This window comes from Macaca fascicularis, chromosome 6 (genome assembly GCF_037993035.2).
Source record: "Macaca fascicularis isolate 582-1 chromosome 6, T2T-MFA8v1.1".
Taxonomy (NCBI): Eukaryota; Metazoa; Chordata; class Mammalia; order Primates; family Cercopithecidae; genus Macaca; species Macaca fascicularis.
In genome coordinates, this window is record NC_088380.1 from 79,160,753 (window position 1) to 79,183,097 (window position 22,345).

Consider the following 22,345-nt stretch of genomic DNA (forward strand, 5'->3'; position numbering starts at 1 on the left):
TAAAATAATAAATAGATCCATTAACCCTAAAGAAAAACTAGTCTCATGACTGGTTGTTAGATTGCGCTAAACTAAATTTCTGTAACTTTACTGATGTGACAAATAGTTATAACAGGGCAGTTTAATCTTACCTGATGTCAGGCATTTTTGATGTTTAGGGATATATCTCTCAAGGAGACGCTTCATACATAAATCCTTGGCCTCATCCAAAGCACATTTTCCATCATCATTTCTAAATAATGGATCAGCTCCATTCAAAAGAAGTAACTCTGCCACCTAGAAAAAGGTTGCTTATATAAGGGAACCCAGATTGAGGGTATATTACTGTAAATGTGTGCTAGCAGACAACTCTAAGTAACATCAAATATATCTTTCGAAAACACAGTTTAGATTTATCTATAAAGCCTTGTCCAATAAAAAAAGAATTAAGGTAGTTGCTACTGATTTTAATTCGTTGATACATGAGTTTCTTCTCAATAAAAAAAACTAAAGGAAGAATGAAAGGGAGAAAGAAAAAAAAAGGTGGGAAGAGAAGAAAGGGAGAAGGAGGTAAGGGGGATGGAAGGTGGGAAAGCAGGCAGGCAGAAAGACAGGAGGCAAGAAAGGCTGAGGTAGAAATGTTGGTGGCTCAGCCACTAGTGAAATGAAGTTAGCAAATACACAAATAATTAGTACTGGGCTCTATAATAGTAAATACAATTTTAACAGGTTCCAGGAGATAATTGCATCTTCCATCTATACCTGTGCTGCTGCTGCTGCTCCTCAGACTGTTGGGGAAAAAGTGATTATTCTGTTACTATTGTTACTACTTCTCAAACAGCCTCCTCTATGCAGCTCTCCCTGAGCTCTCCCAATGTCTCACCACCTGCTGCTGCCCAGGGAAAAACGACTTCTCCTTCCTTTCACACACATATTACTGCCCAATATACTCTATATTATGCTTATTTCTTTCATATCAGTCTCTCCTAGTGTACTCTAACTTTCTTGAGGGTGGGACTATGTTTTTCTTTCTAAAAATAATTTATTATTTTTCAGCAGGAAATTAATGAATATGGTTCAAAATACAGAAGGCTCAGACAAAAATACAATGCAAAATAAGTTTCTCTCCTTAACCCCTGTACTATTATTTTTTCCTGAGTCAGCCCTGGTTAGTTTATTCTGAATTTTTCCAGCAATAGTCTAGTCTAATAGGTATATATATATGTATGTATACATAATATGTGTATACATATTTTTCTTACACAAATGGTCATATATTATATACACTCTGTATTTTGCCTTCTTTCCCCCACCCTCCCAACAAGTCCTTGGAAACTGTTCCATATCAGTGTAGACTACACTTCCTCATTCTTTTCAGCAGCTAAGTAATAGTATACTATATGAACGTACTATAATTTATTTCACCAGTACCCTATTAATGGATGTTTAAGTTGCTTCAAAGCTTTTACTACAGATATATGTCTTCATATTCCCAGAGACTATCTTAGTGTCTTACGTGAAGTAAATACTAAAAAGTATTGTTTAGTAAAAGAATGAATGTAGGGCAGGAAGGATATGGTGAGTAGGCTTTAAAGTAACATTATACTAAAAGAAGCCTAAATGTCCATGTTAATGTATGGAATGAGAGGAAGGATATAAATTTCTATATAGTATATGTACCTAAAAATTAAAGGTACATATATATTTCCTTTTATAATAAAGCATCCTAGTCTACTAAAATAGTTTGAATCTTTCTCTCTTACCTTTGGTATTATCTAGTTTGTGCCATTCACAAACACAACAGCTACACTTTCCTCATCTTCCTACAATAAAATGATTAGCACAAATCTATATTATGTCAGTTTTTTTTTTTTTTTTTTTTGAGACAGTCTCCCTCTGTTGCCCAGGCTGGAGTTCAGTGGCATGATCTTGGCTCACTGCAAACTGTCTCCCACGTTCAATCGATTCTTGTGCCTTAGCCTCCCAGGTAGCTGGGAAAAGGTGTGCACCACCACGCCTGGCTAATTTTTGTATTTTTAGTAGAAACAGGGTTTCACCTTGTTGGCCAGGCTGGTCTTGAACTTCTAACCTCAAGTGATCCACTCGCCTTGGCCTCCCAAAATGTTGAGATTACAGGTGTGAGCCACTGCATCTGGCCACTGTGTCAGGCTTTTAAAGAAGACATATATCTCTCTTTTGAGATAATAACTAGATGGTCTCAGGTATACAACATCTCTTTTGAAACTACTTTTTAATCACTTCGTACTCTGAGGTGTGTGTATATGTATGTGTGCATGTTCTTTTAGTGTTAATTCATGTTTAATTTTAACATGTTAATTCATGCTTAAAATCATAAACGCAATATTCGTACATTGCAAAAAAAGTTAAAAATTACAGAAAGGTATTAAATGGAAAGTCAAGGTCCCTCCCACACTTATTGTGGTAGGCTGGAAATGCCCCCTCATCCACCCTAACCAAAAGATACCCATGTCTTCATCTCTAGAACTTGTAAATGTCAACTTTATTTGGAAAAAAGATCTTTGCAAATATGATTAAGTTAAGGATTTTGAGATTAGGGGCTTATCTTCAATTATCTCACTGAGCTTTAAATACCATCACAGGTATCCTTAAGAAAGAGGCTGAACAGGATTTCACATGTACACACAGAGGAAAAGGTGATGTGAAGTCAAGGAAGAGGTTGAAGTGATGCAGCCAAAATCAAGGAAGGCCAGTGGCCACTAGAAGCTGAAAGAGGCAAGTAACAGATTATCCTCTGGAGGGAGTCAAGCCCCACTGATATCTTGATTTTAGCCCAGTGATTCTGATTTTGGACTTCTACTCTCTATAGCCGTGAGAGAATAAATTTCTGTTGCTTTAAGCCACCCAGTTTGTGCTGGGTTATAGCAGTCATAGGAAACCTATACAGATTTGGGTACCAGAAAGTGGGGTGCTATTGTAACAAATACCTAAAAATGTAGAAGTGGCTTTGGAACTGGAAAGCCTGGATTGTCTTGAACAGACATCTGTAGAAATGTGGATGTTAAAGATCCTACCAGTGAGGGCTCAGGAGGAGCACATTAGAGAGAACCTGTGTCATCTTAGATAATGCATATATCATCATAAACAGAATGTTGGTGAAAAAATGAACATTAAAGGCATTATTGGCAAGGGCTCAAAGGAAATATAGAACATGTTTTTAGAAGCTGGAAGAAAGACATTCCTTGCTATATAATACCAGAAAGCCTAGATGTGTCCTGCAAGTTGTGTAAAAGCAGAACTTATAAGTGCTAAACTTAGAGGTTTAGCTGAGGTGATTTCCAAGTGAAGCACTGAGAGTGCAACCTGGTTTCTTCTTAGGCATTATAGTAAAATGTGAGAAGAAAAAGATAAATTGAAGAAAGAACTGTTAGGCAAAAAGGATGATTTGGGAAATTCTGTCCATCAAGATTGGAAAAGATGGTAAAACTTGGAGATTCCTGTAAGAAAAGTGTGCTTTGTAGAGAAGACCAAGGGCATAGCTGGAAAACCTTTGTTAATGCTGAAAAGAGTAGGAATATGACTCACGGACCCATTCAACCATCTCAGCAGAAGCCAGAAATATAGGTGGGCCTGTGGAAAGATCTGTGAAAGATCCTGTTGTCTAATGGCATGAATCCCTGTGACACACATGGTAAACTCACAAGGTTTTTTGAAAATGCTCTGTCTCAGAAACACTTAGACTGCATCTTAGACTGAAAGAGACAGAATGAAATGAAGAACTGCCAAGATTTTAGAGACAGTAAATAGGATAATGAAACTACTCACCTGAAAATGTATGCTACCCTTTAAAAGAAAAGAAAAGAAAAGATAACACCAAGAACAGAAAGTTAGCAATGAGTGAAGAGTAACAGATGACTGTGATATAATAGAGGTAGACTAGTCAGAAGCTTAGGAGATTAGCAAATAGATAGTCAAAGAAAGCCTGGCTAAAACTATAGTCCATCTTAGTGGTCCAGAAGAATGCTGTGTATATCCAAGGCAATGTCCTTTAAGGAGATGCTGGAGAGGAAACTTCTGAGTTACTGGTCCCTGGCTAAATGTAGGCCAAACTCAAAACTCCCTGAAGAATGAACATAGTCTGTAAGCCACACCAGATCCAACAGTAAAATGTAAAAACCTTTCTGATACAGGAAGATTAAACACAACCTCTAACCAATCAATAATTGACCACTAAATGGTCTTGAAACAAGGGTATTCTGTTGGAAACCAGGATAAAGATAAAAACAAGAAAAAAACAATTTTGCAAACAGGGTCACAAGGTTGCACATGGTGAGAGAAATAGACTTCACAATCTATCAAACAAAGAAGCAACCCAAGTTGGGTATGTGAGTCAGGGGGACTCAGCATCCAGAGTTGCTATAATAGATTATCTTAAATGTCCAATTTTGGCTGGATGTAGTGGCTTATGCCTGTCCCAGCGCTTTGGGAGACCAAGGCAGGAAGATGACTTGAGGCCAGCAGTTCTAAACCAGCCTAGGTAACACAAGCAAGATTCTATCTCTACAAAAAATAAAAGTAAAAATAATTTTTTAAAAAGCTGGGTGTGGTGGTGCATGCCTATTGTCACAACCACTCAGGAAGCTAAGGCAGGAGGATCACCTGTGCCCAAAAATTCGAGGCTGCAGTGAGCTATGATCACATCACTTCACTGCACTCCAGCCTGGGCAACAGAGTGAGATTCTGTCTCAAGAGAGACAGAGAGAGCGAGAAGGAGAGAAGAAGAGACATGAAAAGAAACACTAAAGTATGACCCATACACAGGATAAAAAGCAGTCATAGGAACTGCTTTGAGAGGACTTATATTTGCAGAAAAACACTCTAAAACAGCTATTACAAATATGTTCAAAGAGCTGATGAAAGCCATGTTTAAAGAATTAAGAAAAAACATGGTGATAATGATTTATAAAATAGAGAATGTTAATAAGCAGAAAGTTTTTAAAAAATCAAATGGAAATTCTGGGATTCAAAAGTATAATAACTTCACCAGAGGCCTCAACAGAAAGTTTAAGCTGACAGAAAAACAGAATCAGTGAATTTGGAGAGACAGATTAATAAAGATTACACAATCAGAAGAATAGATTTTTAAAAGAATGAATAAAAATGAATAGAACATCAGAGAAATATGGGGCATGATTAAGCACAACAACATACACATTACAGGAGTTCCCAAAAGACAGGAGAGAGAAAAAGGAGCAGAAAAAAAAATATTCAAAGAAATAATAGCTGAAAACTTCCCAAATTTGATGCAAAGCATTAATACACACATCTAAGAAGCACACCATATTCTAAAAAAGATAAACACAAAGGGATATATATCTAGACATAATCAAAGTCAAAATGTTAAAAGTCAAAGATAAAATCATGAAAGCAGCAAAGGAAAAATAACTTATCATTTAGATAAGAACCCCAATAAAATTAACATCTCACTTATTAGAAACAATAAGGTCCAGAGACAATGGGATGAGACAGTCAAAATGCTGAAAGGAAAAAAAAAACTGCCAAGCATGAATCTTATATCTAGCAAAACTATCTTTCAAAAATGAAGGCAAAATAAAGACATTCACATATAAACAAAAGCTGAGAGAATGTATTGGTAGAAGACCTGCTTTAAAGGAAATACTAAGGGTAACTGGGCTGAAAGCAAGTGACAATAACTCAAATCCACATGAAAAAGTGTATGAATAATGGTAATTATACAGATAATTATGGGAGATAATATGATTGTATATTTATTTTCCTTTATTCCCTTAACTGATTTAAAAAGCAATGGCATAAAACAATATGATATTGTATTATAAGGCCTATAACATTTATAAATGTAATATACTTGACAATAATACCACAAAAGAGGCAAATCAGAATAAAGCTGAATTGGAGTAAAACAATGATACCAGTTGGTAACTTGAATGAATCTACAGGAGAACATGCACAGAACCAGAAATGTAAAATAGGAAGCTTAATAAAATAAACTCTACAAGTAAATACTTGCTCTTATCTCAGCTTCTTTAAGAGATATAAGATAATATAAAGTAATATTTGTAACAATATATTGTATTTATAAAATATACAAACATAATACGTATAACAGTCAAAGAACAAAAATAGGGAAAAATAATTTTGCTATACAGAAACAATGTTTCTATATCTCACTGGAAAAAGGTTAGCAAAAGAATGAAGTCAGTTCTGATAACTTAAGATGTATATTGTAAGCCCTAGAGCAACCACTAAGAGCATAACTCAAAGTACACTAAAAAAAATTAAAGGAATTAAATTGTTACACCAGAAAATATTCACTTAATGTAAAACAAAGCAGTATAGGTGGGAAAAACACAAAAAAATGAGACAGACTGAAAACAAAAAGAAAAATGGCAGGTATAAATCCAACCATATCAATAACAACATTAAATATGAATGGATTAAACAACCTAATCAAAAGGCAGAGATGGTAAGATGTGATTCTTTTTAAAAATATACTATCTGAGACATACATTAGATTCAAAGATAACAAATAAGATGAAAGTAAAAGGATGGAAAAAGACATACCATGCAAATGGCAAAAGAGACCTGGAGTGCTGGTCTGGTTTGGCTCTGTGTCCCCACCCAAATCTCATCTTGAATTGTATTCCCATAATTCCCACATGTTGTGGGAGGGACCCAGTGGGAGATAATTGAATCATGGGGGTGGTTTCTCCCATATGGTTCTCATGATAATGAATAAGTCTCATGAGATCTGATGGTTTAATAAGGGGAAACCCATTTCTCTTGGCTTTCATTCTCTCTCTTGCTGCTGCCATGTAAGAAGTGCCTTTCCCCTTATGCGATGATTGTGAAACCTCCCTAGCCACATGGAACTATAGGTCCATTAAACCTCTTTCTTCTGTAAATTGCCCAGTCTCAGGTATGTCTTTATCAGCACATAAAAACAAACTAAAACAGTAAATTGGTACCAGTAGAGTGGGGCACTGCTGAAAAGATACCTGAAAATGTGGAAGCAACTTTGGAACTGGCTAACAGGCAGGGTTAGAACAGTTTGGAGGGCTCAGAAGAAAACAGGAAAATGTGGGAAAGTTTGGAACTCCCTAGAGACTTGTTGAATGGCTTTGACCAAAATGCTAATAATGATATGGACAATGAAATCCAGGCTGAAGTGGTCTCAGATGGAGATGCGGACCTTGTTGGGAACTGGAGCAAGATTGACTCTTGTTATGTTTTAGCAAAGACACTGGTAGCATTTTGCCCCTGCCCTAGAGATTTGTGGAACTTTGAACCTGAGAGATGATTTAGGGTGTCTGGTGGAAGAAATTTCTAAGCAGCAAAGCCTTCAAGAGGTGACTTGGGTGCTGTTAAAGGCATTCAGTTTTATAAGAGAAGCACAGCATAAAAGTTTGGAAAATTTGCAGCCTGACAATGCAATAGAAAAGAAAATCCCGTTTTCTGAGGAGAAATTCAAGTCAGCTGCAGAAATTTGCATAAGTAATGAACAGCTGAATGGTAATCCCCAAGACAATAGGAAAGATGTCCCCAGGGCATGTCAGAGGTTTTCACAGCAGCCCCTCCCATCACAGGCCCAGAGGTCTAGGAGGAAAAATGGTTTTATGGGCCGAGGCCAGGGTTCCTAATCTGTATGCAGCCTAGGGACTTGGTGCCCTGTGTCCCAGCTGCTTCAGCCATGGCTGAAAGGGACCTATGTAGAGCTCAGGCTGTGGTTTCAAAGGGTTCAAGCCCCTAACCTTGGTAGCTTCCACATGGTGTTGAGCCTGCAAGTACACAGAAGTCAAGAATTGGGGTTTGGGAACCTCTGCCTAGATTTCAGAAGATGTATGGAAATGCCTGGATGCTCAGGCAAAAGTTTGCTGCAAGGGCAGGGCCCTCATGGAGAACCTCTGCTAGGGCAGTGTGGAAGGGAAATGCGGGCTTGGAGGCCCCACAGAGAGTCCCTACTGGGGCACTGCCTAGTGGAGCTGTGAGAAGAGGGCCACTGTCCTCCAGACCCCAGAATGGTAGATCCACTGACAGTTTGCACCATGTGCCTAGAAAAGCCAGAGATACTCAGCACCAGCCCATGAAGGCAGCCAGGACAGAGGCTGTTCTCTGCAAAGCCACAAGGGTGGAGCTGCCCAAGACCATGGGAACCCACCTCTTACATCACGGTGACTTGGATATGAGACATGGAGCCAAAGGAGATCATTTTGGAGGTTTAAGATTTGACTCCCCCAATGGATTTCGGACTTGCATGGGGCCTGTAGCCCCTTCATTTTGGCCAATTTCTCTCATTTGGAATGGTTGTATTTATCCAATGCCTGTACCCCCATTGTATCTACAAGGTAATTAACTTGCTTTTGATTTTACAGGCTCATAGGTGGAAAAGACTTGCCTTGTCTCAGATGAGACTTTGGACTGTGGACTTTTGAGTTAATGCTGAAATGGGTTAAGACTTTGGGGGACTACTGGGAAGGCATCATTGGTCTTGAAATGTGAGGACATGAGATTTGGGAGGGGTCAGAGATGGAATTATATGGTTTGGCTCTGTGTCCCCACCCAAATTTCCTCTTGGATTGCACTCCCGTAATTCCCATGTGTTGTGGGAGGGACCTGTTGGGAGATAATTGAATCGTGGGGGCAGTTTCTCCCATACTGTTCTCGTGTTATGTTTTAATGAAAAATCTACTTAGATATCACAGCCCAGGTGCTAGGTATGCTCATTGCTATTGAATGTTATTGCTTTCAGGTATTTTCAGTGAAATATATCCTTTTAGAAAGAAAAAAAGTCTTGAATTCATACTGATATTTTCATTTCAGACTTCATTGTATAGATTTACGCATACCTTTGGTTCTCTACCTACTTGCATGTCTTTTTTTAAAGCTAAACATTTCTTAATACAGTAACCGAATTACCTATTTCTTTATCATCTAATATACTTACAATATTACTGTTAACAATGCCAGTATTACTATTAACAATGAAACTACTAACAATGTTTATTTTGGTAGTTCTTTTTCTTACAGCATATTCCATTAGGGATGAAGAGTCAGAATATTGTCTTTTGAAGTACAAGTTAAATATTCTTTATTTGAAATGCTTGGGACTAGTTTAGAATTTTGGATTTTGGAATATTTGCACTACCCTACGGGTATGATGCAGGCCTTTTTGACACTTTCAAAAACATATTTATACCACAGAGCAGAAAATAAGCAAAAAACCCATAGTGAGTAATGCACATAGGTCTTGGCCCCATGTGGGGCACCGTCAGGCGTTGGTGTATCTGGTCTGAACATGAGCTATTTTATTACCCTTTGTGGATGAGTTTGCATGAGGGAATTTGAGCATGTCCAGAAAAGCTGAATTGCAGCTGAAGGGAGCTAAGAGGGTCTTTTTCTCTTAGGGTGACTGAATAAATTGTATGTTGTGTGCCAGTGTGTTGACTGCAATCATCACATGAAATCAGGTGTGAAATTTTTCACTCATGGCATCATGTCAACACTCAAAAAGTTTTGGATTTCTGATTTTTGGGTTAGGGATGCTCAACCTGTACTTGAAAGAATTTTGTTCTCTATCCTACTAACTTCTTATGTAAGAAAGTCAGCTGATTCTAGAGGGAGGAAAGTACTTGATTCAATAGTATGATCAAAGGTGAAAATCCATGGGCAAGCTTTAAGTAGAAGTGTATTTCCTTAAGAGGCCTACTGTTTAAGCTAAATAAGTGATGACTGTGATGCCAGCCACTTACTGAAATTTCTCTTCTTGTTCCAGTGAATAACCCTTGGTGGCTTTAAAATATGTATACAAATTTAACATTCCTACCTCCAAAAGTAGAGCCTGATTTCCCTCCTCAAAAGTGCAGGCTGGAGTTTTAGTGGCTTGCTTTTAACAAATAGTATATGGCAGAAATGACACTATGTGACTTCTAAGGCTAGGTTAAAAAGTATTGTGGCTTCCTCCTTGTTCTCGATCTTGATTCATTAACCCTGGCAGATGCCAGTTGTCATATTGTGAGGACACTCAAGCAGCTCTATGGAGGCATCCATGTGGCAATGAACATGGCTCCTGCCTATAGCTATGTCAGTGAGCCACCTTAGAAAGAGATCTTGCAGCCCCAAACTTTTAGTTGATTGTGTTCCCAGTCAACATCTTGACTACAACCTCATGAGAGACCCTTAGACAGAACCACTCACCTCTGCCACTCTGAAATTCCTGACTCGCAGAAACTGCAACATGATAAATGTTTATTATTATTTTAAGTTTTATGGTAATTTGTTAGGTAGCAACAGGTAACTAACACAGAACCTAAATGTAGGTTTAAAGTAGATGGATACTCAATGAAAGTCATGTATTACTCTTTGGTGAGGGGAGAGCTTTTTAAAGGTAGAGATTACATAAGCAGGCTTCAGAATTCCAAGTATTGGGCTACAGAGGAAATTGGTAAGTGCAGACAGTTGGTGAACGGACTGCCAAAGTATTAGTTACTGCCAAAGTAATGTATTCACTCCCTTGGGATCACCAGCTGGATTTCCAGAAGATTGAGGCTCTAGCTTCTGCCTTTTCCCTTCCTCCATACCTTTTTTTTCATGCTCCTTGATTCTGAATTTGACACAAAACCTCCAGAGATAAACACCACAGCTCTTAAAGCAATCTCCTTACAAAACTATTTTCCTGAAAGAAACCAATGCATTCTGTATTTTCTTTGCTGAACAAAATGTGAATACCCAGGCATAAATTCTTTGTTTTGCTTGTATATGGCTTGTATATGAATTAGAGATTTAATTGTATCTACCATTGCTTTCAGTTTCCCTACCTAGTCTTAAATTCCCAATGTAAAGGAGTTTGAAAGGTAGAATTTTTAAGTTGCCGTGTCTTAATAATTTTTAAGGGATTTGACTCATATTGTCCCTGTGATATGGCATTTTTCTCTCCAAGACATTTTATAGCTTTTCCAATTAGATTGTGCCCTTTGTTGTGATTCAATGTCTTATGCTTTCAGAGTTGTAATTTTTTGTAACCACTTCCATGGTATGGACCATTTGATCATAAAGATTTAAAGTCCAAATATTCCAAAATCCAAAAAAAAAAAAAAAAAAAATCAAAATCCTAAACACTGCTAGTCCCAAGCATTTCAAACAAAGAATAATCAACTTGTACTTCAAAAGACAGTATTCTGACTCTTCATCTCTAATGGAATATACTTTAAGAAAAAGAACTACCAAAATAAACATCATTAGTAGTTTCACTGTTAATAGTAATACTGGCATTGTTAATAGTAATATTGTAAGTATATTAGATGATAAATAAATAATTCAATTACTGTATTAAGAAACAAATGTTGGCCGGGCGTGGTGGCTCAAGCCTGTAATCCCAGCACTTTGGGAGGCCGAGACGGGCGGATCACGAGATCAGGAGATTGAGACCATCCCGGCCTACACAGTGAAACCCCGTCTCTACTAAAAAATAGAAAAAACTAGCCGGGCGAGGTGGCAGGAGCCTGTAGTCCCAGCTACTCGGGAGGCTGAGGCAGGAGAATGGCATAAACCCAGGAGGTGGAGCTTGCAGTGAGCTGAGATCCGGTCACTGCACTCCAGCCTGGGTGACAGAGTGAGACTCCGTCTCAAAAAAAAAAAAAAAAAAAAAAAAGAAACAAATGTTTAGCTTAAAAAAAGACATACGAGTAGGCAGAGAACCAAAGTTAAGCATAAATCTATGCTATGAAGTCTGAAATGAAAATATCAGTATAAACTCATGATTTTTTTTCCTTTCTAAAAGGATATAGTTCACTGAAAATACCTAATAGCAGTGGTTGCACCCAGGCTATGGTCTCTGAGTAGATTTTTCCATTAAAACATAACGATTTACAGAAAATACGTGAAGAAATAAGCTAAACAATACCACAAAGAAAAAATGAGCCAAAACCAGAATTTGGGAAATTCTACAGGACAAATAAGCCACATTTTTCAACAAACAGGAGACATAAAACCCCTAAAATATAGAAAGGACTGCTGTAGATTAAAACACATTTAAGATACATAACAAATACATATGATACATGAAGCTTGATGTGTTCTAATTCAAATTAAAACTTTCTATAAAAACACATTTTTTAGATAACCTCAGAAATTTGGATATAGACTGGATGTTAAATGGTATAAAGAAACTTAACTTTTATTAGGTGAAATGATATTGCAAGTATGAAAAATTGTTTTTTATGGGTAAAATAGTATGATGTCTGGGATTTCTTTAAAATACTCCAATAACAAAATCAGTTCATGTTCTAGCCAAACAGGCCAGAGTTCTACCGCATAATAGAATGTATAATCAATTTTCACAAGAGAGTTTACTGAAAGGCCAGGCACGGTGGCTCATGCCTATAATCCCAGCACTTTGGGAGGCAGAGGTGGGTGAATCACTTGAGGCCAGGAGCTCGAGACCAGCTTGGTCAAACTGGTGAAACCCCATCTCTACTAAAAATACAAAAACTTAGCTGAGCATGGTGATATACGCCTGTAATCCCAGCTACTCAAGAGGCTGAGACACGAGAAGCACTTGAGGCCAGGAGGCAGAGGTGAAAGTGAACGGAGATCACACCACTATACTCCAGCCTGGTTGACAGAGGGAGACTCTTGTCTAAAAACAAAAACAAAAACAAAAAATAGTTAACTGTAAACCCACATCAAATGAATAATCACCATGTCTGAGGTCTATTTTTTCAATATATGTGAATCCCCAAATCAATGCCAACAAACCCCTTCAATTCAACATCCCATACACTCACAGATTACTGGATACTCCAAATAAAATCTTTGTTAAAGTTTTGATAGCTTATTTCAATGCCATTGCCTTCACCTACTAACAAAGTAAACCTAATAAAAGAGAAATAAAGGTTAGTCTGGCATGACTTGTTCTTAGTGATGCCTATGATTTCCAAAGAGTACTACATTCTTGCCTATATCTTCTAACCATATATTTAATAACTTGTTGCACATTTTCTAAGGAATAACGCTGAGCTGATCATTTGTAATTCTCAAATTCCAACTTTTCTACTCTTTTAAAAATGTATTTATTAACACTTTTATTAAGATGTAATTCACATGCCACACAGTCTACCTATTTAAAGAATATAATTCATTGTTTTTTAGTATATTAAGATGGTTGTACAACCATTACCACAATCTAATTTTGGAACATTGTCATTCCCCCTAAAAGAAACCCTTTAACCATTAGTTGTCACTCACCATTCCCCACCCTCTAGACCTCCCATCTCTAATCTGTCTCTATAGATTTGACTATTATGGGTATTTCAAATTAACAGAATCATAAGATGTGGATTTTTTAAATGGCTTTTTCACTTTTAGAAAGCAGGATATTATCTTTTAGTATCTCTCCAATATAACAACTAAGACCTGTAAGATAATATATTCTAGTTCCTTTAACTCTCCAGATGCTTAAAGAAGCTCACACTCCCCAGATAGTAAGACAAGCATTGGGTTCCCAAGGCTTCCCTGTTTGACATCTTTACTCCTGTGACACCAAAGGCATTTGAGCAATCCAATTCCCAGGGCCTAGGCCATTTCTCTGATCATCCTTGCCTCATGTCACCCCAACTACTGATTTCAGCTTTTAATTTTCATGACTACTCTCTAGATTTCCACTCCTGTCTTGTCATTCTCATTTTCTCTCACCACTAGTCAGGATATGACATGGTGCCAGAAGCATATGAACCACAGGGAGATTGGAGGATGGCAAGAGGGAATGCAGTAAGTGGGGAAACTGGATTCTGGGAATAGAGGCCTGTGTCTTTGGTTCCTTTAACATCATTGAAGGAACTAATTATTTCACATATGCAAAGGCCAAATAGGAGACAGCCAATGCTAGACTGTGAGGCAGAAATGGATTGGAGCCAAGTTCGAGGTGGGGCAAAGGAACAAATAGGAAAGAAAAGAAGAAAAATTAAAATCCTCAGGGCTCACTTTACTCAAAGGAAGAAAAGACTCTTGATCAGTATAGGTCAGCCCTGGAAAGTAAGGGCGCAAATGGGCTACGGGGTTAGACAGAAGAAGTGCTTTGGCATGAGGTTTCTCTGCTTTCTGACAGAGAATGGATTCATACCGTCACACGTCCAAGCCTGCATTCTTCTGGCCATTAAACTGGATCCTGGGAAGAATTCTCTCCTCCTAGTCCTCTAAACTATATGCAAAAATGACCACCCATCACAAAGATATACATTATCAAACAAATAAACAAACAAACAATGAAAAACAAACAACAAAAAAACTGCCTAAACCCTTCTGAAGTACTGTTTCATACTATGAAGGAATATGCCCTATCTATTCCCATGGATCCCAGCAGCCTTCTCCACCTCTGCCTATGTTAGGCATTTCTTCTGGAAATAGGCAGAACAAATCTTGATCCCAGGTGGTTAATACCCTTTCCCATCCTAGAAGTTTTTAAACACAGAGGGCAACTTCTAATACATGAAATAAATAATAGGATACCTTCAGCAAGTGCCTCAGCCCTGCAATGTTGTTCCGGGACCAGAAAAAATATGTAGTAAGCTAATATGGTTTCTGAGATAAACCTTGTATACTAGAATTCATAATCTTAATGTTACCATTTATTGCAGTTACTATTAACCAACTGGTATGCAATTATAGTAGTCTGATATTTTAACCTGCAGTACAGTTCTGCTGATATATCCTGGCTGATCATTAAGCTGAACTGATCAGAAACATTCTCCTGTATTAGGCCCATTATGAAAGGGACACTAGACTCCATAAAGCTGTAAATCTCCTGTCAGGACTGGACATAACTATGTAACAATCTATAAGAAGGAAACATTCTTCTAAACTCTATAAAGCACCATACTGAAGGAGTTTTAAAGGAGAACAAGTTGAAAAAAATACTGTGTAACCAAAAAGCTCTGTATGGTTATTAAAAGTAACATGTAAAATGACACCTATCATATTACACACAACAAACCCATCACATAGTAAAATTTCATTATAAATTCTAAGTATTCATTAGCAGAATGAAATTAAACTAAAATTTCTGTATGTTTTTCTATTGTGTGGTTCCAGAGATATTTAATATTTGCAAAATATATTATTTGTTCTGCAAATAAAAGCATCACAGTACCTTATAATGTCCATTCACCACTGCATCATGTAGGGGAGTAATCTGGTACATTCCTTTGATATTTACATCTGCTCCACCTTTTAATAGTTCACTTGCTGTCCGATAAAATCCTCCTACACTAGCTTCATGAAGTGCTGTCCAACCTATCATACAAAAAGATATGGCATTTATTTATATTTGGCATCTTAATAATGTTTTGTGCTTGCCCTTAAAAAACAACTCTGATTCTAAGTTGTTTCTTTAAAAATATTTTGATTATATGAGTCAAGATAGTATCATCTGAAAGCACACTGTATTATTTGGTAGGTTCAATAAACCTGAAGGACAAATCAAACTCCTACCCCTCAACTCTGTTGTGCAAAAATGTGAAAAGAAACAAAATATTTGAAAGTAATCCTGACCTCTCCAAATAAATAGGCTGTGCAGGAGTCATTATCAACTCAAAGAGAATACTGGCTGCAGGCTGCTTTTCTGCAGAGATGAGGGGAGAAAAGCTTTGTTTCTAGTTCAAGGTACTTCCATTAAAGTATCCAACTGGCTGGACTACATATCACTCGATTCAAAATGATATATTCATTTTTTTTCTCCTTCTTTACAAAAAACTTTTTATAGTAGTTTAACAACCACAAACTGCTCCAAGAAAACTAGTCATACGGGCAAATATTCTTTTTCTTTATTGGCCAAAGACAATGGTATAAGTTATAGATTTTTTTTTTTTTTTTTTTTTGAGACGGAGTCTTGCTCTGTCACCCAGGCTGGAGTACAGTGGTGCTATCTCAGCTCACTGCAAGCTCCGCCTCCTGGGTTCACACCATTTTACTGCCTCAGCCTCCTGAGTAGCTGGGAATATAGGTGCCCGCCACCACGCCTGGCTAATTTTTTGTATTTTTAGTAGATATGGGGTTTCACTGTGTTAGCCAGGATGGTCTCGATCTCCTGACCTCGTGATCCGCCCGCCTCAGCCTCCCAAAGTGCTGGGATTACAGGCATGAGCCACCACACTCAGCCTAGATATTTATTAAATTCCAGTAAATCATATGACAGATGTAAGAAAACTTGAAAGTTGCATGTCAAAAGAGAATTTCGCTAGTTCTTCTCAGAACATTCATCATAAAACAGGGATTCCCAATCTCAGCTTATGTTTTTAGTTGTTATGAGTTTCACAGAATGTTTACCAGTATCCCTGGCCTCAACCCACCAGATGACAGTAGAAACTCCTATCCTAGTTGTAACAGTTAAACATGTTTCCAGAAACTGCCAAAAGTCCCCTGAGGGGGTGGGAGCAAAAGCACTCCAGTTGAGAACCACTGCCATACAATATTAGGGGAGGAGTTTCTCCTATAGTATTAATTACTAAGTTTTGAGGAAGAAATGAAGAGACCCCAAAATTGTAAATATATAGTTAATAAGGTTTTTTCCCTATAAATTTCCTTAAAATGAATATGGCTTGTTTAAAGCAAAAGTTATAACATTTATAATGTCTGTAGATATGATACATATGATAGCTATAGCATAATGGATATGGGGAATAAATGGACTATATGTATTCAACATCCTCATATTTCATATGAAGTATTATAATATTAACTCTAAGATGACTATGAAACATTAGAGGTGTATACTTAATCCCTAGAGTAACCTTGAGAAAACACTGCAAAGACAAAGAAAGAAACAAAAAACAGATTAAGCACACAGAAAACAATTAGTAAAATGGCAGACCTAAATCCAACCATTTATGTTAAATGTAAATTGACTAATCACACTAATTTTCAATTAAAGGTAAGACTGTCAGAATGAATAAAAAAGCAAAACTATCTGCTGTTTACAAGAAACATAGTTTATTTTTGTTCCGACTTTTCTTTTAGGTTAAGATTGTACGTGTGCAGATTTTTTTAATGGGTAAATTGTGTGTCACTGAGGTTTGGTGTATAAACGATCCCATCACCCAGGTAGTGTGCAAAGTACCCAATAGGCAGTTTTTCAACCCTTGCCCCACTCCCCTCCTCCTCCCATAAGTAGTCTCCAGTTTGTACTGCTCCCATCTTAAGAAACATGCTTTAAATATAAAGACACAGATAGGTTGAAAATAAAAGGATAGAAAAAGATATAGTAAAAGGATAGAAAAAGATACAGTAAATAAGCAGTAAACATAAGAAGTCTAGATGTCTATATTAATATTATATATAGTAGAGTTCAAGATAAAGTATATTACCAAGCAATAATGACAGACATTTCACGATAATGAAAGAGTTAATTTATCACAAGACATGACAATCATAACTGTTTATGTATCTAATAACAGAGCTTCAAAATATAAGGAGCAAAAACTGCCAGAATCAAAGAAAGAAACAGACAATTCCACAATCCCAATTATGAGGATTTTAACATGTCTCTAAAAAAAAGTAGATCAACAAGACATAAAATCAATAAAGACATAGAAGAGCTGAATAACATTATCAACACCTTTACCTAGCTGAAATTTGTAAAACATTACATCCAACTAAAGAATAAACATTCAAGTACACCTGGGATATTCAACATAGGAGATAATACATTATGCAATAATCAATTCTCAATAAATGGAAAAAGGTTAAAATCATATAAAATATATCTTTTATGTTCTTTTTAGTCAAATTAGAAATCAATAACAGAAGAGTATCTGGAGAATCCAGACATTTAAAAATTAAACAACTTCTAATATAATCACTGGATCAAAGAAGAAAGCATATGAGAAATTAAAAATATTTCAAACTGAACTACAATGAAAATAAAACGTACCAAAATCTGTGAGACGCAACTACTAAAGTAGTTCTTAGAGGTAAATTAAAGCTTTAAATTCTTATATTAGGGAAGAAGGCACAAAATCAGTGACTTTATTTTCCACCTTATTAAAGCTAAAAGAACAAAAAAAGCCAAAATAAGTAGAAGGCAGAAAAAGAGCAGAAATCAATAAAGTATAAAACAAATAACAAAGAAAACTAAAAAAGCCACAAATCAATCCTTGAAAAAAATCAATACAATTGATTAATACAGCTAAAAAAAAAAGCCACAACCTACCAAAACAGACATAACATGGGATAGAAAATCTGAATAGCCTATACCTATTAACGAATTTATTATCAAAACTCTCCCACAAATAAAACAATAGGCCCAGATGGTTTCACTCCTAATTCTGTCAAACATTTAAGAAAGAATAAATAAAAAAAAAACCTCAATGTTAAACAAACTCATTCAGAAAACAGAAGAGGTGAGAAGATTTCTTAATTAATGAGGCCGGCATAACCCTGATACCAAAACCAAAGGCATTGTAAAAATATTATAAACTACTTATTATATACCTATATAGATTTTTTTAAATCCTTAACAAAATATTAGTAAATCTTGATAAAAAGGATCCAGACAAAAGCATTAGCTCCACCCCAAAAAAATCACAGACAAAAGAATTATCCACCTCCAAAAAATTATAGGCCAATGTTATTCATGAATGTAGATGCAAAAACCCTTACTATACCAAATCAAATCCAGCCATATATAAAAAGAATGACACATCATGACCAGATACCATTTATTCTAAGAATGTAAGGTTGGTTCAACATTTGAAAATCAATCAACCTAATTCACCACAGTAGTGAAATAAGGGAGAAAGTTTATATGGCCATATCAATAGATATAGCAAAAGTACATGAGAAAAGCTAGCATCTACCTGATTTAAAAGAAAACTCTGCACATTAAGAATAGGTTCCGTGATAGAGATACAAAAAAAAAACTCTTCAAAAAATCAATGAATCCAGGAGCTGGTTTTTTGAAATGATCAACAAAATTGATAGACTGATAGCAAGACTAATAAAGAGGAAAAGACAGAAGAATCAAATAGATGCAATAAAAAATGAAAGGGGATATCACCACCAATCCCACAGAAATACAAACTACCATCAGAGAATACTATAAACACTTCTACGCAAACAAACTAGAAAATCTAGAAGAAATGGATAAATTCCTGGACACATACGCCCTCCCAAGACTAAACCAGGAAGAAGTTGAATCTCTGAATAGAACAATAATAGGCTCTGAAAGTGAGGCAATAATTAATAGCCTACCAACCAAAAATAGTCAAGGACGAGACGGATTCACAGCCAAATTCTCCCAGAGGTACAAAGAGGAGCTAGTACCATTCCTTTTGAAACTATTCCAATCAATAGAAAAAGAGGGAATCCTCCCTAACTCATTTTATGAGGCCAGCATCATCCTGATACCAAAGCCTGGTAGAGACGCAACAAAAAAAGAGAATTTTGAGACAGGCAGATCACGAGGTCAGGAGATCGAGACCATCCTGGCTAACACGATGAAACCCCGTCTCTACTAAAAAATACAAAAAAACTAGCCGGGCGAGGTGGCGGGTGCCTGTCGTCCCAGCTACTCGGGAGGCTGAGGCAGGAGAATGGCATAAACCCAGGAGGCGGAGCTTGCAGTGAACTGAGATCCGGCCACTGCACTCCAGCCTGGGCAACAGAGCGAGACTCCATCTCAAAAAAAAAAAAAAGAGAGAGAATTTTAGACTAATATCCCTGATGAACATTGATGCAAAAATCTTCAATAAAATACTGGCAAACCAAATCCAGCAGCACATCAAAAAGCTTATCCACCATGATCAAGTAGGCTTCATCCCTGGGATGCAAGGCTGGTTCAACATATGCAAATCAATAAACGTAATCCGTCACATAAACAGAACCAAAGACAAAAACCACATGATTATCTCAATAGATGCAGAAAAGCTCTCCGACAAAATTCAACAGCCCTTCATGCTAAAAACTCTCAATAAACGAGGTATTGATGGAACGTATCTCAAAGTAATAAGAGCTATTTATGACAAACCCACAGCCAATATCATACTGAATGGGCAAAAACTGGAAACATTCCCTTTGAAAACTGGCACAAGACAAGGATACCCTCTCTCACCACTCCTATTCAACACAGTGTTGGAAATTCTGGCGAGGGCAATCAGGCAAGAGAAAGAAATAAAGGGGATTCAATTAGGAAAAGAGGAAGTCAAATTGTCCCTGTTGCAGATGACATAATTGTATATTTAGAAAACTCCATCGTCTCAGGCCAAAATCTCCTTAAGCAGATAAGCAACTTCAGCAAAGTCTCAGGATACAAAATCAATGTGCAAAAATGACAAGCATTCCTATACACCAATAATAGACAAACAGAGAGCCAAATCATGTTGAACTCCCATTCACAATTGCTACAAAGAGAATAAAAACTTAGGAATCCAACTTACAAGGGATGTGAAGGACCTCTTCAAGGAGAACTACAAACCACTGCTCAACGAAATAAAAGAGGACACAAACAAATGGAAGAACATTCCATGCTCATGGATACAAAGAATCAATATCATGAAAATGGCCATACTGCCCAAGGTAATTTATAGATTCAATGCCATCCCCATTAAGGTACCAATGACTCTTCACAGAATTGGAAAAAAACTACTTTAAAGTTCATATGGAACCGAAAAAGAGCGCACATTGCCAAGACAATCCTAAGCAAAAAGAACAAAGCTGGAGGCATCAAGCTACCTGACTTCAAACTATACTACAAGGCTACAGTAACCAAAACAGCATGGTACTGATACCAAAACAGATATACAGACCAATGGAATAGAACAGAGGCCTCAGAAATAACACCACACATCCACAACCATCTGATCTTTGACAAATGTGACAAAAACAAGAAATGGGGAAAGGATTCCCTATTTAATAAATGGTGCTGGGAAAACTGGCTAGCCATATGTAGAAAGCTGAAACTGGATCCCTTCCTTACACCTTATGCAAAAATTAATTCAAGATGGATTAGAGACTGAAATGTTAGACCTAAAACCATAAAAACCCTAGAAGAAAACCTAGGCAATACCATTCAGGACATAGGCATGGGCAAAGACTTCATGACTACAACACCAAAAGCAATGGCCACAAAAGCCAAAATAGACAAATGGGATCTAATTAAACTAAAGAGCTTCTGCACAGCAAAAAAAAAAAAAACAAAAAAAAAAAACAAAAAAAAAACTACCATCAGAGTGAACAGGCAACCTACAGAATGGGAGAAAATGTTTGCACTCTACCCATCTAACAAAGGGCTAATATCCAGACTCTATAAAGAACTCAAAGAAATTTACAAGAAAAAAACAAACAACCACATCAAAAAGTGGGCAAAGGATATGAACAGACACTTCTCAAAAGAAGACATTTATGCAGCCAACAGACGCATGAAAAAATGCTCATCATCACTCGCCATCAGAGAAATGCAAATCAAAACCACAATAAGATACCATCTCATGCCAGTTAGAATGGCAATCATTAAAAAGTCAGGAAACAACAGATGCTGGAGAGGATGTGGAGAAATAGGAACGCTTTTACACTGTTGGTGGGAGTGTAAATTAGTTCAACCATTTTGCAAGACAGTGTGGCAATTCCTCAAGGATCTAGAACTAGAAATACCATTTGACTCAGCCATCCCATTACTGGGCATATACCCAAAGGATTATAAATCATGCTGCTATAAAGACACATGCACATGTATGTTTATTATGGCACTATTCACAATAGCAAAGACTTGGAACCAACCCAAATGCCCATCAATGACAGACTGGATTAAGAAAATGTGGCACATACACACCATGGAATACTATGCAGCCATAAAAAAGGATGAGTTCATGTCCTTTGCAGGGACATGGATGAAGCTGGAAACCATCATTTTCAGCAAACTATCATAAGGACAGAAAACCAAACACTGCATGTTCTCACCCATAGGTGGGAATTGAACAATGAGAACACTTGGACACAGGGTGGAACATCACACACCAGTGCCTGTTGGAGGATGGGGGGCTGGGAGCCTAGAGGAAGGATAGCATTAGGAAAAATGCCTAATGTAAATGATGAGTTGATGGATGCAGCAAAGCAACATGACACATGTATACCTATATAAAAACCTGCACATTGTGCACATGTACCCTAGAACTTAAAGTATATATATAAAAAAAGAATAGACTCCTCAAACTCCTCAATCTGATAAAGAGCATCTACAAAAACCTATAGTTAAAATCATGTTTAGCGGTGAAATATGCTGAAATACTGAAAGAAGAAAAACTAACACAGAGTGAAAAATACCAGAACAGTAGTGGCATCTTGAGAGTAAGGAATGACTGAAGAG

At 37.0% G+C, this 22,345-nt stretch overlaps 1 protein-coding gene across 2 annotated transcripts in view; it reads right to left on the bottom strand.

Annotated features, from left to right (window-relative positions):
* ANKRD31 (ankyrin repeat domain 31) overlaps positions 1 to 22,345 on the bottom strand; it is a 160,933-nt gene that overhangs the window by 78,640 nt on the left and 59,948 nt on the right. For both annotated transcript variants that reach the window (XM_045393864.3, XM_005557174.5), the window contains exons 11-12: positions 15,140 to 15,282; positions 132 to 276 (exon numbers count right to left, since the gene is read on the bottom strand). In XM_045393864.3, coding sequence (XP_045249799.2) covers positions 132 to 276; positions 15,140 to 15,282 — 288 coding nt within the window. The remainder of the gene's footprint in view (positions 1 to 131; positions 277 to 15,139; positions 15,283 to 22,345) is intronic.